General features: G+C 41.2%; 1 protein-coding gene across 1 annotated transcript in view; it reads right to left on the bottom strand.

Moving 5' to 3' along the window:
• LOC107540865 (cytochrome P450 3A12-like) overlaps nt 1–8,497 on the bottom strand; it is a 31,786-nt gene extending 23,289 nt beyond the window's left edge. Inside the window, exons 1-3 of the mRNA XM_016217715.2 lie at nt 8,391–8,497; nt 4,513–4,606; nt 2,908–2,960 (exon numbers count right to left, since the gene is read on the bottom strand). Coding sequence (XP_016073201.2) covers nt 2,908–2,960; nt 4,513–4,606; nt 8,391–8,461 — 218 coding nt within the window. The 5' untranslated portion in view covers nt 8,462–8,497. The remainder of the gene's footprint in view (nt 1–2,907; nt 2,961–4,512; nt 4,607–8,390) is intronic.
• Nucleotides 8,498–15,498: the final 7,001 nt, after the last annotated feature.

Here is a 15,498-nt window from a genome sequence, read left to right as displayed (position 1 = left end):
AAAAGAAAAGAAAAGAGAGAGCCTACCCACTCAGTTACTTAAAAAAATACTTGTGAAGACATATAAAAAACATAAAAAATACATATGACATACTACTATATGAAAAGTGTAGACACATGATTACAAATATGTAAAAATGTGTCTGCAAATAAAAAAGACTTGGAATGTTCAAAAGGATCGAGAAGAAATATAAATGATTTATTTGCCCTATTTTCTAAAATTTGTTTACTGCTTTACAATTGCTTAAAGGAAATATTTTGACTATTACAGAGAAGTCCTTGGTAGAATCAAGTTTAGAAATATTTAAAACAAAGGACAAAGAGAATAAAAAATACAAAAGAGCATGTACAATTTATTTAAAAATATTTTCTGTTCATTACTTATATGTATTCTATATGTATCTCCTTCACTGTGGAGGCTTTGCATTCTAGAGAAGGTTTTCTTCACTCTCTGCAGAAGTTTTGGGATCTCAAAGGATTGTTCTTGAGACGTGGTGTAATAAATGCATCATTTTCAGGAGTAGAAACAGAAATATCTTTTTGGAGGGAGGGCAAAGAATTTGGTCGTCTTGTAAAACACTTCTGAGAATAGAGTTCATTGGCTGAATGTTGAGGACTCTGTACATTATTTGGCCTATAAAACGCTATATAAATGGATTTTAATAAATTTGTGCTTTAAAAAACTATACTTTTGCCCAGCCAGGCGTGGCTCAGTGATTGAGTATCGACCTAGGATCCAGGAGATTGCAGTTCGATTCCCAGTCTGGGGCATGCAGGAGGCAGCTGATCAATGACTACTCTCTCATCATGGACGTTTCTATCTCTCTCTCTCCCTCTCCTTTCCTCTCTGAAATCAATAAAGACATATTTTCTTAAAAAGTATACTTTGAAGATGTATCAAGAACCTAAAAATTGCATATGACAAAATATTTGATGAAAAATGTAGACATACTGATCACAAAACTGTAAAAATGTGTCTGCAAATAAAAAAGGCTTGGAATGCTCAAAAAGATATAGTAGGAATATGAATTATTTCTTTGCCCTATTTTTAAAATTTTTTTTACTAGTTTACAATTGTTTAAAGGATATATTTTAACTATTAAAGAGAAGTCCTGGGTAGAATCAAGTTTAGAAATATTTAAAACAAAGGACAAAGAGAATAAAAAATACAAAAGAGCATGTACTAGTCATTTAAAAATATTTTCTTTTCATTACTTATATTTATTCTATATGTGGATCCTAAGTGGGCCTTGGGCTCCATGTAGGTGACATCAGTCAGCAGCAGGGCAAGCCCACTTTTAACACACATACCACACAGAGCTGACTCCTTCTGTGTGACACATTCCAATTTGGTGTCATCTCCTGACTGGTTTACTATAAGTTGAATTACATGAGGTTTACTATAAGGTTGGTAACACTGTCTTTTGGCATTTTATCCTTTACTACAAGTCATTTGCATTAGCTAGAGCAAAAGGGAACATTTTCCACAAGTCTTACCTACTCTTTCCTTGACTCTTCAGATGAATTTCAAGCAGTTTTGTGATCACCCATAAAAATGAATGAGAACCACTCGACTGAGTGCTGCCCATTTCCAAAAAAATCTTCTGAAACTCAGAAGGTTTAAGTGGGTGTCAAGTACACTTAGTGTTGAAGCAGCGATCTAAGTAACTGTGGTGGCACTCAGGTTGGTCTGATTGATGATATTTCTTGGATGACTCCCCTCTCCCCATCGTGTTTTTCAAAAACACCTGGGTGGAGAGACACAAGGTTCTGGGTAACCCTTTACATGTAGGACCTCACACCAGCCTTAGCGTTTGTTACACTGCCAAGCAACACGCAGATTCTTGGGCCCCAGTCCAGATTCTCGTTTCAGAGTTGCTGAGGGCTAGGCCCCAACACCCTGTATTTTTAACAAGCTCTCCAAGGTGGTTCTTATACACACCCAAGCAAGAGAGCCGTTTTCTAAAGAAAGAAAGTGACTCCATCCAGAGCTCACAGGTGGTCCGTGTTGGAAGGGCAGCTGGACCTGGGCCAGTGGTGACCCAGTGCCTGTGTTCTTTCTACTCCATCATGTAGCCTTTCTGGGCCCTGCCAACTCAGTAGACCCTTATGGTTTCTGAGGATTGGTAAGAGGGTGAAAAAGTACTGAGAGGTAAAGCCTTCTGCCACTTGCTTCTAGAACACAAGCACCGCGTCACACCTCTCCTGCTCTCACGCACCTCCAGCAGCTCTGAGTGGGAGCAGCCACTGCAACTGGCCGAGACCACTTTACAAAACCCTCAAGTCCATCAGCCCACCAGGAAGCAGTGTTGCTTAGAAACATCCTACATCTCTTCAAAGTCAGTAGGCTAGAGTGGGTAAAGCAAGACTTGTACAAACTGTACCTCTACTGATGTCTTGACATAAAAGTTTTTAAAAACCCAAACTCTCTACTTGTGGAGGAAGTGAAAACAAAGCTGAGTAGATATGGTTTCCCATTCTGTTTACCTAAACCACAGCCCTTTTTCAAAAGGATGGAACAAATCCAAATATAAAATTAAGGGTTTTGGCTTTTAATTAACAGTCAATTATGTAGGAAATGGGTTATGATAGGCATATACTAAATGGGTCTGAAATAATGCCTTTCATCTAATTAAAGGAGATTGAAGGAAGGAAAAATGGAGAAGAGAGAAATAATGAGACACTGGACAGAAAAGGGTGCCAGTCCCGCGGCCACTTTCTGTATGATAACCTGCAACTCCCCAGCTTGATTTAGAATGCAGACCTGGACACCTAGTGACAGCGGGGGTCCTGGTAGGACAAGCCTCCAAAAGCTTTACAATAGGCTCTGGGCTGAGACTATCTCCACACCACAGGGGCCCTCATCATAACAGCAAGTCTATCCAATGGGAGTTTCCTGAATACTCACCCCCATATATTTCCGTACTTTTTAAAACAGTCCATGTCAAAATCCAATATTCCCTGCAAGGAGAAACAAAATTAAATGATTAATCTAAATATACTGAACTCTACCTTTAAAATCTCATAAACACTGGAATGATTACCCCTATAGACACTCCAGAAATGAGCTGAGGGAGAGTAAGAGTGACCTGCACACTCTTTGATCTCCTCCTCAAGCATTCTTCTCATTTATCTCATGAGCCCTCTCCAGAATCCTAGCAGAATCAGGAAGTTTAAGACACCAGTGACTTCCTTTAGTCTAGAAGATTTAAACAAGTCTGAGGTATGTTGGTTGAGCGAGAAGCGAGTGAGTGAATGAATGAATGACAAAGTGACATGCTTTCCAGTTTTCCAGCTCAACACAGAAAAGAGGGGAGATGCCACCATTCCAGAAGGACAGACCAAATTAAAACACTTTCTCTGCATTTTCACTTCTGTAATAAAAAAATACATCTTCTTGTTGCTAAGTTTCAGCTGTGATATTTGATGCTTTAACTATGCAAAGGAAGTTCCATCTATGTGGGTCTTGGGGTCATCTATAAGGAGTTGATCTGGAAAAGGTGGAAAGGAAATTATTTCCTTTTCAGAGGCAAAAAGTATGGGAATTTCTTAGATTAATAAAGGCATTGAGACCTTAGCTGGGAGAAATAGAATCTAAGAAAGAAGCCTCTGGTCTGTGGGAAAGGAAATCTGATGCAGAGTGCTGTTTGCATGCAGGCTCTACCTGCTGGCGTTATGGGTCAGACCCTGGGAAAAGCATCAGGGCTGGATCAACCACAAACACTTTGCCAAAATTCACAGTCCATGTGTCCCTGAGGTAATTTCATGTTTAGTAATTTTGTCAAATCATACCCTTCCTAGTTATTTTGTGTAAGTAGTTCTCTGAAGTCCATAGACAAACACAATCTTGTCTCAGTTATACCCACTCCTTCTTGGACACACCCATAGAATGTCTCCTTTTAGGGCAGGAAAGTAAAGCAGAAAGCTCTTGTTCCATCTTTCAAACCCCCCAAAGATGTCATCGGAAGAAAAGGGTGAGTTAGAGGCATAGAAATAACTGCATGGGTTTAGCACTTCTTGAGAGAATTCAAATACATATGTGCAAATTACCCAATGGTGAATTCTTGGGCTGCCTAATACACTCACGTTTTGAATCTATCCAGAAGGAAGAAAAAAAAAAGCTGCCCAGAGCATACCCTGTGAACAGGAAAGTCTGACTCTAGCACATGCAACTTCATGAGGCACTGCCAGGCACCCCGTCATGCTTTTCTCCTAATCCTAAGTACGATTATGTCTTCCTGGAGTCTACACCTAGCATGATGCTCACAAGTTGGAACAAGTTTTGTGCTGAATCAGCGAGAGAGCTCTGCTGCCCCACTGAGGCAAAACCTGAGGCTCCTAAGAGCTGACACAGAGCCCTGGGAAAACCTGGCTCTGTGCAGGGTGAGGCCTATGATGCTCTTTCTGGGAAGTGTGAAACCTCAGAACTTCCTCCCAAGCAGGGCCCTTGTACTGTGGAACTCAGCTGTGATTTGTAACCATAAGAAGCAAAAGAGGGCTCTCAAACACTCACCGTACGGTATCCCAGAATAGTTCCCACAAAAGGATAGGGTTTTGGCCCAGGAATTCCCAGCTTCTTAAAAAGTCCATGTTTATAGGTCCCATATCTTTAAAGTGAAAGAGAAAGACAGGTTATAGGAATTACGGAATAGGTGCTGGGGCTGGCCAGTCACCGACTCAGAACTGGAACAGTCAAGCTAGGGAATGAACATGTAGCTGATAAATAACAACAGCAACTCCAATAGCAATAGTTATACTCGCTCATCATCTCCTTTCCCACTTTCACTGTGAACCCCAGAAAAAGTAATAGTGATTAAATAAAAGCAGCTGAAATCTTCATGGACCCAATTCCAAAGTGAATACTTGAAAAATATTTCTGAATGGGAGTGTCCCTTAGAGGTTTAGGCTGGAATTTTCCAGGAGATTTACACATGTCTATTTAGTAGGTTTATTCTTTCATAATGTTGTAGATTCTGATTCCAGGTATAAAAAGGGGAAAAAATGTTTCTGCTCCAATGATGAGATTTTCCTTAACTTTGTCCCCTCAATAGCAGTTACTATGAGCCTACCAAGACATTGCTCTTACAGTTTGCTCAGTGACATTTATGCTTTTCCTTCCCTCTATGCCCTGACCCTGTGTTAGGTTCTGGTGCTTCTTAAATATATAATCCTAAAGAGGCCTTGGAATAGCCACAGTATACTTATTTCTATAGAATTAAAACTGTGTTCAGGGCTTCCACTGGCATCACAGAAATGTGAGTGCCTTTCAGCCACACCCAAGTCTCTGTTGTCGGGCAATCTGGTTGACTTGAGCTCTAGAGAAGGGTGATTGACCCATATGTTTCCTGATAGAAACTGTATAAAGGGACCAATGAGTAAAGGCTCCATTTCTAGACCATTCTTCCCCTGTGGCACCTGGTCCTCCAACCTGTGATGCTCACCTGCTAAGCACAGTGCAGGGCTCACTCATTTTATCAAGATGGCCACTCAGAAGGCAGTGAGTTTACTGCTTTTTCTGTGTATCAACTATCTCAAAATCCCAGTAAGGCCAGTGCTTCCTATGCTAGGCCTGCCTGCATTTGATCTTTCATGTGTCATGTGTGGAGTCACACAACTGGGGGTTCGGGATCCTTGCAAGCCTTCCACTCCATCTGAAAGATGGAAGAGCAGAGGACAAACAGAGGCTGCTGGCCATCATTTTAAGGATGAAGTTGCTAGGCCTCCTGGGCTCACCCCATAGAGGCAAATAAGAAAAGTATGGCTGAAAAGTTGGCTCTGTATAATGGTTCAACATGCCCTGGAAGCACTTGCCGCTAAAAGGGGTCCTTCCCAACTTCAGTACCTTCCTGTTGATAGCAAAAGATGCATTGTACAACATAAATGAGTATCCAGAAAATGTTCCAGAAAGTTAAAACCTTGTCTCCTCTTCTTTGGAGATTAGCCTGTAAGGCAGTACAGGTTCCAAATCTTTTGTACAACTCCAGCAAATCTTACAATATGTGATAAAATAAACCCAGGAAAGTTGCATGAAAGGACTTGTGCTGAAGGAAAACAGAGGCATCTTGGCCAGGCCCAGATGGGTGTTTGGATCCTTCCTAAGAAAGCTAATACAGTTGTGTGTGCAGTGACTGTCAAAACCTGGGTATCCTACACCAGTTCCTTCCTTTGCCATGACAACCATGGCAAAGCAATTAAACCCATTTTGCTTCTGAACTTTCAATATGTTACTCTCAAGTGTGGCCAAGCAATTGCGTGACTATGTCAGCAACTGAGTGATCTGGTATAGTGTCTAAGCTCATGTGGTTCCACATCATGGCAGAGGTGGGCTGGGTGAATTCCTGGGCTTCTTTCCAACTTTCCTCTTTTTGATAGGGAAATGCTGCTTTGGGTGCAAGTGAAGGAGCTAACATTAAAGCCAATCATTTTTCTTGCATTTACATTGTGTTGCCATAAGAGGACATTGTCTACTCTACAGCTGCTGATTCATGGCTGTACCAGTGCCTTCTAAGGCTACAGTGTTGTTTATCCAGTGTGACAGTATCTAGTGGCAGACCCACTGCCACACAGACCACACAGTATGACTTAGATGGTATCCCTATCCCCAGGCTTCAAGCAGATGAGATGCCTACCCTGCTGCCCTGTGAGTGACCTCCTGTGGGACCAGGACCAGGAGTATCTGGCAGAAATATTCTCCCACTCCATCTAAAAGCCTCTCTTATCATCACTGCCTCACAATCTCGCTTACTCACCGGAACTGTGAGATTAAAAGAACTGGCTGGGCAGGTATATTTAAAAACAAATATATAATCTATGTTATAGAAGTACAGATTTATACAATGGACTCATATTTCTGACATTATTCTGTAGGGGGAGGTCATTTACACACTTCTGTAGACATAAATCCTGAACCAACAGCCTCTTTTATCCTACAAAAAAAAACTTGCTGGAAAGAGTTTTTATCTCAGTAAAAAATCTAGTATTAAATAGAATGAAATTAAACCCTATCGATTAATTTTAAAATGTTATCAGACAGAAAGTATGTTGCCATAATACCCAGGATTCGTACCATTTCTTTCAAAGAATTAAAATAATGTTTATATTTTCTATATTCATGTCATGATTTCCTACTCTTTATGAAAGTGAAATTGAGACAGAGGTCAAATGGGACATGGAAGGGGCCTTCCCTACCCACATGTCCAAAATAACTCCTCTCCCAACCTGTTTCATGGTGCCAGGAATCTCACGGTTGAAAGGAATTTCTCTGCTAGATGGTTTGATTCATCCTCCTGTACTGTAACTTAATGGAAAAATATTTTTTACATATTTTTTTATTGATTTCAGAGAGAGGAAGGGAGAGGGAGAGAGAGAGAGAGAGAGAGAAACATCAGTGTGAGAGAAAGTCACTGATTGGCTGCCTCCTGCATACCCCCTGCTGGGGATCGAGCCTGAAACCCCGGCATGTTCCCTGACCAGGAATCGAACCTCGATCTCCTGGATCCTAGGTCAAAGCTCAACCACTGAGCCACGCTGGCTGGGCAATGGAAAAATATTCAAATCCAAATTGGCTTTCGGGGTGATGCCTGCATAGGCAGTTAGCAGATTTCATATTGGGGGAAAGTAAATCTCTATAATGATGCCAACCCTCCTCAAAGACTAGAAGAAAGAAGTGGAAGAAAGGAATACGATTTCAAGATTTCTGCTAAGTTTCTTCTGCTCTGAAGTTTTCTCGTTTAGGGGTAATAGTTCCGCCACTTACACGGTGTGGGAACCGAGGAGGGACGTATTGGGGAGAGAGAGAATAGAGGGAAGAGCTGGTGTGAAGAGAAGAGGGGGCAGACTCCAGCCCCAGTGAGGTCTGGGGTGCACCCTGTTACGTAAATTATGCCAGACAGTGGGAGAGAGGGGAGCAGGAACAAACCTAGTGACACAAAGGCCATTCCTTGCCCACATCTCTTGCAGCAGACACAGAACTAGAAAGGTGAAGATAACTCCACAAAACCCCAGGCCACTCCCTCGTGCCTCCAGGATCCCCAAAGATGAGAAAGGGCTAAGGACCCCACTGCACAGAAGCCAGTTGTTTTTAATCTGCCTCTGCTGAATTCTGGTTAATTAGTCTAGGTCTACCCAAACTGTCAGTCAATCAGAAAATCACCCCAGGAGCAAGTAATGTCACCAAACTCTCCAGGCTACAGAAACTGAGCGTTGGAGGCAGATGGGGCATTACTCTTTCAGGGTAAGATCAATAATAACTCCTCTGGTGTTTGTAGTTCCCATTTAAGCAACTTCCCCTTTGTTAACCGTTGGGACTTTAAAACAGATAAAGCAAAGGGAGGTCTGAAGAGTTCTCCAAGCCCAAGATTACTGAGGATATGAGCCTGGACAGTAACTCACAGATAGAGGAGTGCCAGACTGATAGCCAGGAGAATCCAGGTTTCCACTGAAAAGCTGGGGATCAGGTCCATGGCCACTTTCCTTCTGAGATTGTGTCCCCCGAGTTTTCCTTTCAGCAGTGTGTTTCGCTTTGCCAGCTAGTGTGCGTGCGAAGCTCCCTTCTCCACCCCGCTGTGACTCTGCGCCCCTGGAATGCTTCCCTGTTTATGCTGTGAGGAAGTGGGTGGGGCTGGAGCAGCAAGCACTTAAAGGGCCCTCTGCGCTCCAACTGCAGATGCCCTCTTCACCTTGATAGTTAGCAAAGCATCATGGACACTCCCACTTTAACAACCCTTGAGTTCATATTCTGTGGGAAATCAATAAACAATTCACTGGGTGTTATCAGTAAGCCCAAAGATTACAGAAATTCAAGTAAAGCCCCTGGTATTAAATCTTTCAACTGCCCTTGACTCCATGGCTGCCTGCACCAAAAAATAGTTGAAATCCTTCAAACAAGCTAGATCTACAGATCTTGAGAAAGGTTGGAGGAGTCGATTTTGTAGCAGTGATATTGCTGGGTCCCCTGCATGTCCTTTCCCTGTGGCTCTTTGGTGAGCACTCCCATCTTCCTGGATTGTTAATAAAAGAGGGCCTAGCTGTGCCTCAGTCATCACTGCTGCATATTCAGACTGATCCATCAGGATTTTTGTTGACAAGGGGCACCCAAAGGAGAGGCAGGACATGGACGAGATGGTCATGGCTACACTAAGCATATCAATTCATTCTACTTCCTGTCCCACCCTTCAGAGGGTCCTGCAATAGACAGGGAATTAGACAGATTCATGACCAAAGAATGGCTCTCTCTCTCTGGAAAGAACACAAGCCCAAGACCAATGGGTGTGAGGAGAACAGCAGCCAGATGCCCAAGTGAACCCTGAACACCTTAGCCACCAATGACATGACAAATGTCCCTCTATGGGCAGCACACACAGCATGCAAGACTCCAAAGAGATGACAAGAGCTTTTTTCTGGGGCAAAGAGGGTCAGAGCAGATGGCTTCCTGCTTTGAGCAATGGGGGATTTTTTAATGAGCACTAAGGAGGAGCTAATAGGAGAAGGCCTGTAATACTTGTTCATGTCACCTGATGAGAGAGATCTTGAATATGTGCATCTATAAATTCCATTAGCTCATTATCATCACTCAGATCCATGTTCCCTGTCTGCTTGGTCATGAATTACGTCAAGAACAAAACCTTAAAGGTTCCTAAAAATCAAAGAAATGAGACATTTAAGCTGTGTATAAACACTTCCTTCTCCCTATCCTTTCTCACTTTCAGCCCTTCTGTAGAAAGTGATACCCACTGCCAATTCTTAAGTCCCTCTGGCCAGAAATTCTCCAGAGTTGCATAAAACTGGACTGAGTAGGTGCATATCTCATTGATAAAATGCAGAAAGTCCCAACTATCTCACCCACTTCCTTTTATTTACTTGAAAGTTTGTCATGTGGCCTGAAATTTCTACCCTCATAGTGTGTCATCTTTGGGTTAAGGTTTTCTCCAGGAGGCACCTGTTAAATTCCATAGCTGCTCCTGGAAAGTGTACCATATGAATACATTTACCCATTTGTGCATTGATTCAAGGCCAAGTGCATGAACGTTCTTTGTAGTTATCTCACCAGGCTGTGGGCTACAAGCCATACAGTCCCATCCTTGAGAGCAGCCTCCACTGGATGGAGAGAGACAAATAACTGTATTCAGAATGTGGCATACACCTGGAATCTCTGGGAAAAAAGAGCACTACAGACAGACAAGTAAGAAGAAGGGGCTGCAAGCTTGAATATTTACAAAGGACAAACATGTGAGGTTGGAAGATAATCCAGAGGAAAAGCTGAATTAACATCTCTACTTCAATGTACAGTTTCATGTCTCTCTTAATTGACTCTCATGACAACCCTGTGAGATAAGCAGTGTTGTGTTATTTGCATTCCCATTTTACAGATGTGGAAACAAAAGCTCAGGATGGAGAACAGAAAGTCTTCCCAAGCAATTAACCTATGAATCCGGGGCACAGAGCCAGATCTTGTCATTCCAAATTGGGCAAGCGGCATGCTGGCTTTGATTCTAAGGGCCTCCTAAAATAACTTGGCACATTATCAGCCTCATTTGGGATGACCTTTCCTTCTACTCTGCCTGGCACATTTCCACTGTAGTTGCAAAAACAGTACAGAACAGTTTGTGACCCAAAAAGTGACACACACATCCTTGTATCCATTACTGAATTATGTGTTCATTGAACTGATCTCAGCAGGAAAGGGATGTTGCAAACAATTCTGACATATCACAATCAGAATCTTTTAGGTTTCCATTCCTGGAAAGTAAAAGGCAATGAAACCAATGAATGAAAGAGGAATTAGAGAATGGTACGCAATTTTCAGAAGACCACGTGGAAGGGAATGAATAAAACAGGAAGTGTAAAATGAAGCAAAAAATAAGCATCTCAGAATATGTTGAAAAGGAGGGCAAAGCCTTTACAGTCTAACCTAATGGTTCATGTAGCCTCCTAAGGTACTTCTGACACTAGGCTCGCCTCATCTAGGAAATCCTCTACTAGGCTGCCAACAGAGCCTTGTATAACATGGATCTTGTAACATGTCTCTCTTGCTTAAGTCCACCAACACTTCCCATTATCCACAAGATAAAATTTAACTGCCTCAGGGTACCAACGCAGGACACTTGCTCATATGGCCATGACTGGCTTCTTCATCTTCTCTTGGTCCACTTGCCACATGTGCATGTTTTAAGCAAATGGTAAGATTTGCCAGTCCCAAAGCTTTCAATTCTTGCAGAGAAACAAAGAGTGACTCTCAGCCCAGGATGCTCATTAAAATCCATGTGCATGGGGGGAGCTTTTAAAAATATGAACACCTGGGTGCACCAAAGTATCTGAAAGTAGAAGAAAGGATCAGTACTAAAAACAAAACAACATCATCAAAATAAACACTTTCTCCTCCAAGACATGCTAACATGCTGCCAGGGATGAGAATTGCTGATGGAGATGTGATACACAGAGCATGGGTTTTCTCCTTCAGAATAAGAACTTTGTCTTCTTGATTCCAAATCCCTGGCCCAGCATACTGCCTGGCACATCACAGACACTTTGTTGTGATTGTTGGAAGAATGGAAGACTGGCTGAATGAATCAAACAGTTGAAGGTTAATGAGTCAGGAAGATAGCAAGGGACAACCCGGAAATTGCAAATAAGAAAGAACAGCAAGTGAGACAGTAAGTATCTCCTAAGCTGGTAATCAGCCAGTAAGCTGGTAATCAGGGAGATAAATTTGGACAGCAATCAAGTAATGAGAACAATGACCGAGAAGGATCTGAATGATCACCTGAAGCAGCCATCCAAGTCATGTAAAATAATGCAAACACCATTAGGGAAGTGGTTTATTTAAGTGTGTGTGGGGCGGGGGGGGGGGGGGGGGGGGGTTGTTCTCGAGCTGGGAAAAACAAAACAATTTTCTATGTAAAATTAACTTGTCATCACTATGATCTGAGAGTCTCTGGAGACCTCTGCTGGCACTGCTCTCCAGTGGACCAGACTCAAGCAGGTAGAGAACGTGGAGGGCATGGCTGGTTCCAACCTGGCCACACATCAGAGAAAAGCCAGAAGTTCTCAAGACTCATTAGGAGACAACTGCTTCTAGATGTCATGAGTCTATTTTCATGAAATATTGATATTCTTAATTCTATCGTACCAACTATGAGATATGCTACTAAGGGAAAAACTTGTGATATATCACTTGGAATCTAAAATTACATCTACCAGTACTCATGTCTATAAGGAAAAGGGCCTAATTGGCCATTTCTCAGTTGTTCAATTAATATTCATGCTGCTTGTGCATTCACTTTGCCAAAAACAAGCACTTTCTAGCAGTTAACAAGTAGTACATACTGGTAATTTTTTTTTTAATTTGTGGATTGAAAACCTAAACTCAAGAAAATCATAATTGTTGTTAAGAATTGTGAAAAACATTGCTTGAAATATTAAAAGCAATAGGCTAGTTCCTAGGAAAACATAATTTACCAAAATCAACCCAAGGAGAAATAGAAAGCTAAATAATCTAAAGAGTCCTAAAAATATTTAAGCAGAAGTCAAAATTTTTCCACAAGGGAAACATCATATCCATAGAGTTTTACAATAACCTTCGGGGAATAAATATTTCTCAGTCTGGTTTCCAAGAAAAGACAGCCCAAGACACAGACTTTGGTGCTACTATTTTATTACAGAATATGATCCCTGGGGAGCATGAGTGAAGGAAAATAGGAATGAAATGATAAAGGAAGGAGACCCCTACTGAGGGTTTCTTACCAATCTGGCCAACAATTGCTATCAAAAACAATTGATTCTTTGATCAACAGAGACCATTTTCTGACAGGCCATATGACCACTACATCTAGGACAGCCCAGCCAATGGAAGGAAAGGGGAAGAAGGTATCTGCTGGTTTCCTCTCCCATTTGTCAAATGTCTTTCCCATGGGGCATTAACTCCCCTAAACTTCTGTATTACAGATGATTTGGAAGGTGGCAGGCACTGTCAGGCTACACCTACACAAATTAAGTTGGAATATATGCAAGGATGGTCCTTGCAATGGTGGCTGGAATCAAACAAGCAGCCAAAGATCAGAATAGGCAAATTAGTTATTATGCCACCTAACAAATTATCCCCAAATGCAACAGCTTAAAAAAACAAACATTTATTCTGTGTAACCCACAGACCAAAATGAGGATCTTCTGCTTCTAGGGCCAATGCTCAGCCCTGGAGCAGTCAGCAAGGGGCTGGAGACTGGGCAGGTCCTCTGGAAATAGCCACTTTGCTTGGCAGGCCCCACGGTGATCTGTATTGTACTAATTAGGGTACATTTCTGAGATTTAAAAAAAATTGAGTTAGCTAAAATTCACATAACATAAAATTAGCCATTTTAGAGTGAACAATTCTGTACCCTTTAGTATATTCACAATGTTGCACAACCACTACCTCTATAGTTCCAAAACATTTCCATTGCACCAAAAAAACCCCTGTGCCCTTTGAGCAGTTTCTCCCTATAATCTATTGTCTCCAGCCCCTCACTACAACCAATGCACATTCTGGCTTTATGAATTTACCCATTCTAGATGTTTTATGTAAGTGGAATCATGCTATGTAGCCTTCTGTATCTGGCTTCTTACATTTAAGGTAATGTTTTTGAGGTTCATCCCTGTTGTAGATTGTATCAATACTTCATTCCTTTTATGGTTGAATACTAGTCTGTTAAATATATATACCATAATTTGCTTATCCACTAATCCGGTGTTCTTCATTGTTTCCACATTTTGGCTATTGTGGAAAATGCTGCTTTGTACATGCAGGTACATGTATACGTTTGAGAAACTGTTTTCAGTTCTCTTAGATATACGCCCAGAAGTGAAATTGCTGGGTTATATGGTAGTTCTATTCTTAACTTTTTGAGAAACTGCCAAACTGTTTTCCACAGTGGCTACACCATATTACATTACCACCAGCAATGTACAAGGCTTTCCATTTATCCACATTCTTACCGACACTTGTTAATTTTTTAAATAGTCATCCTAGTGGTTGTGGAGTGGTAACATTTCTGAGATTTTGACTTTGGCCAAACACAATGGTTAAAAACTCGTGAGGATATGCCATAGATAGATGGGGACAAGGATAGGGTGTGGTTGGGAACCAGTGCCAGGTGGCCGCTGAGCTTTCCATGGACTCCAGGGATGCCTATGCTCTGTTATGTAGACAGCTTGTAAGTAGGGATCCACCAAATGTGACTGATATATGGGCCCTGTATGAATTATTTCAACAGCCTTAGTCTCAGTTATCTATAAAATCAGTTTTAATAATTATGTCTTTCCTTCCCAAAGGAGCCTAGACCAGACCAGTCTTTGACCTGTGAACTGACATGGCCTGGAGCCTAGATGCAAATCCCGCTGGTTTTGGCTATGACTAAAGAGAACATATGACATTGTGTAGTCAGATATCTGACCCTCTGCAGGGTCATCTAGAAGTGTTACTCATGTGAACTCATAAACAGTTCAACTAATGGCTGAGAGAGGACAAGAATTAAAGAGTAACCCCAAATTGTGTAATGTATTTTCATTTATTTATTTATTTATTTATTTATTTATTTATTTATTTATTTATTTATTTTTAAATATATCTTTATTGATTTCATAGAGAGGAAAGGAGAGGGAGAGAGAGATAGAAACATCAATGATGAGAGAGTCATTGATCAAGCCCGCAACCCGGGTATGTGCCCTGACCGGGAATCGAACCCCGATCGCCTGGATCCTGGGTCGACCCTCAACCCAAGCCACACCTGGCCGGGCATGTAATGTATTTTCTTTTAGCAAGAAGAAGAGTTATACGTTCAAGATTTAGTTGAAAAAAATAATTAAAATGTTGGGAGTTTGCTGAGTATAGACTGTTTACCTTTTTCCATCTCATTGATGTTTAAATGGCTCTTTTTGGCACAGAGTAGCTGGATGGATTTAAAAATAAAAACCAACTATATGTTGCCTTCAGGAGATTCATCTCAGATCCAAAGACAAACAGACATCAAGTAAGAGGTTGGAAGATGATACTCCAAGAAAATGGTATCTAGAGAAAAGTAGGTATAGCAGTATTTATATCAGACAAAGTAGATTTAAGACAAAAAATGTAGTAAGAGACAAAGATGAACATTTTATAATGATAAAAGAAGCAATTCAATCAAGAAGACCTAACATTTATCAATATATAGGCACCCAACCTGAGAGCACCAAAATATATAAAGCAATTATTAACAGATCTAAAGGGAGAAACTGACAAAAATACAATTATAGTAGAGGACTTGAATACCCTACTTACAGCAATGGACAGTTCATCCAGATAGTCAATAAGGAAATATTGGCCTTAAATAACACATTGGGCTGCATAGCCTTAATTAATACTTACAGAGCTTTCCATCCCAAAATTATAGAATACACATCTTTTGAACTGCACACAGAACATTCTCAATGATAGACCATGAGTTGGGGACAGAACTAGTCTCAATAAATTTAAAAAGACTGAAATCAT

This window comes from Miniopterus natalensis, chromosome 3, assembly GCF_054644295.1.
Source record: "Miniopterus natalensis isolate mMinNat1 chromosome 3, mMinNat1.hap1, whole genome shotgun sequence".
Lineage (NCBI taxonomy): Eukaryota > Metazoa > Chordata > Mammalia > Chiroptera > Miniopteridae > Miniopterus > Miniopterus natalensis.
This window is presented reverse-complemented; position numbering and strand designations above follow the sequence as displayed.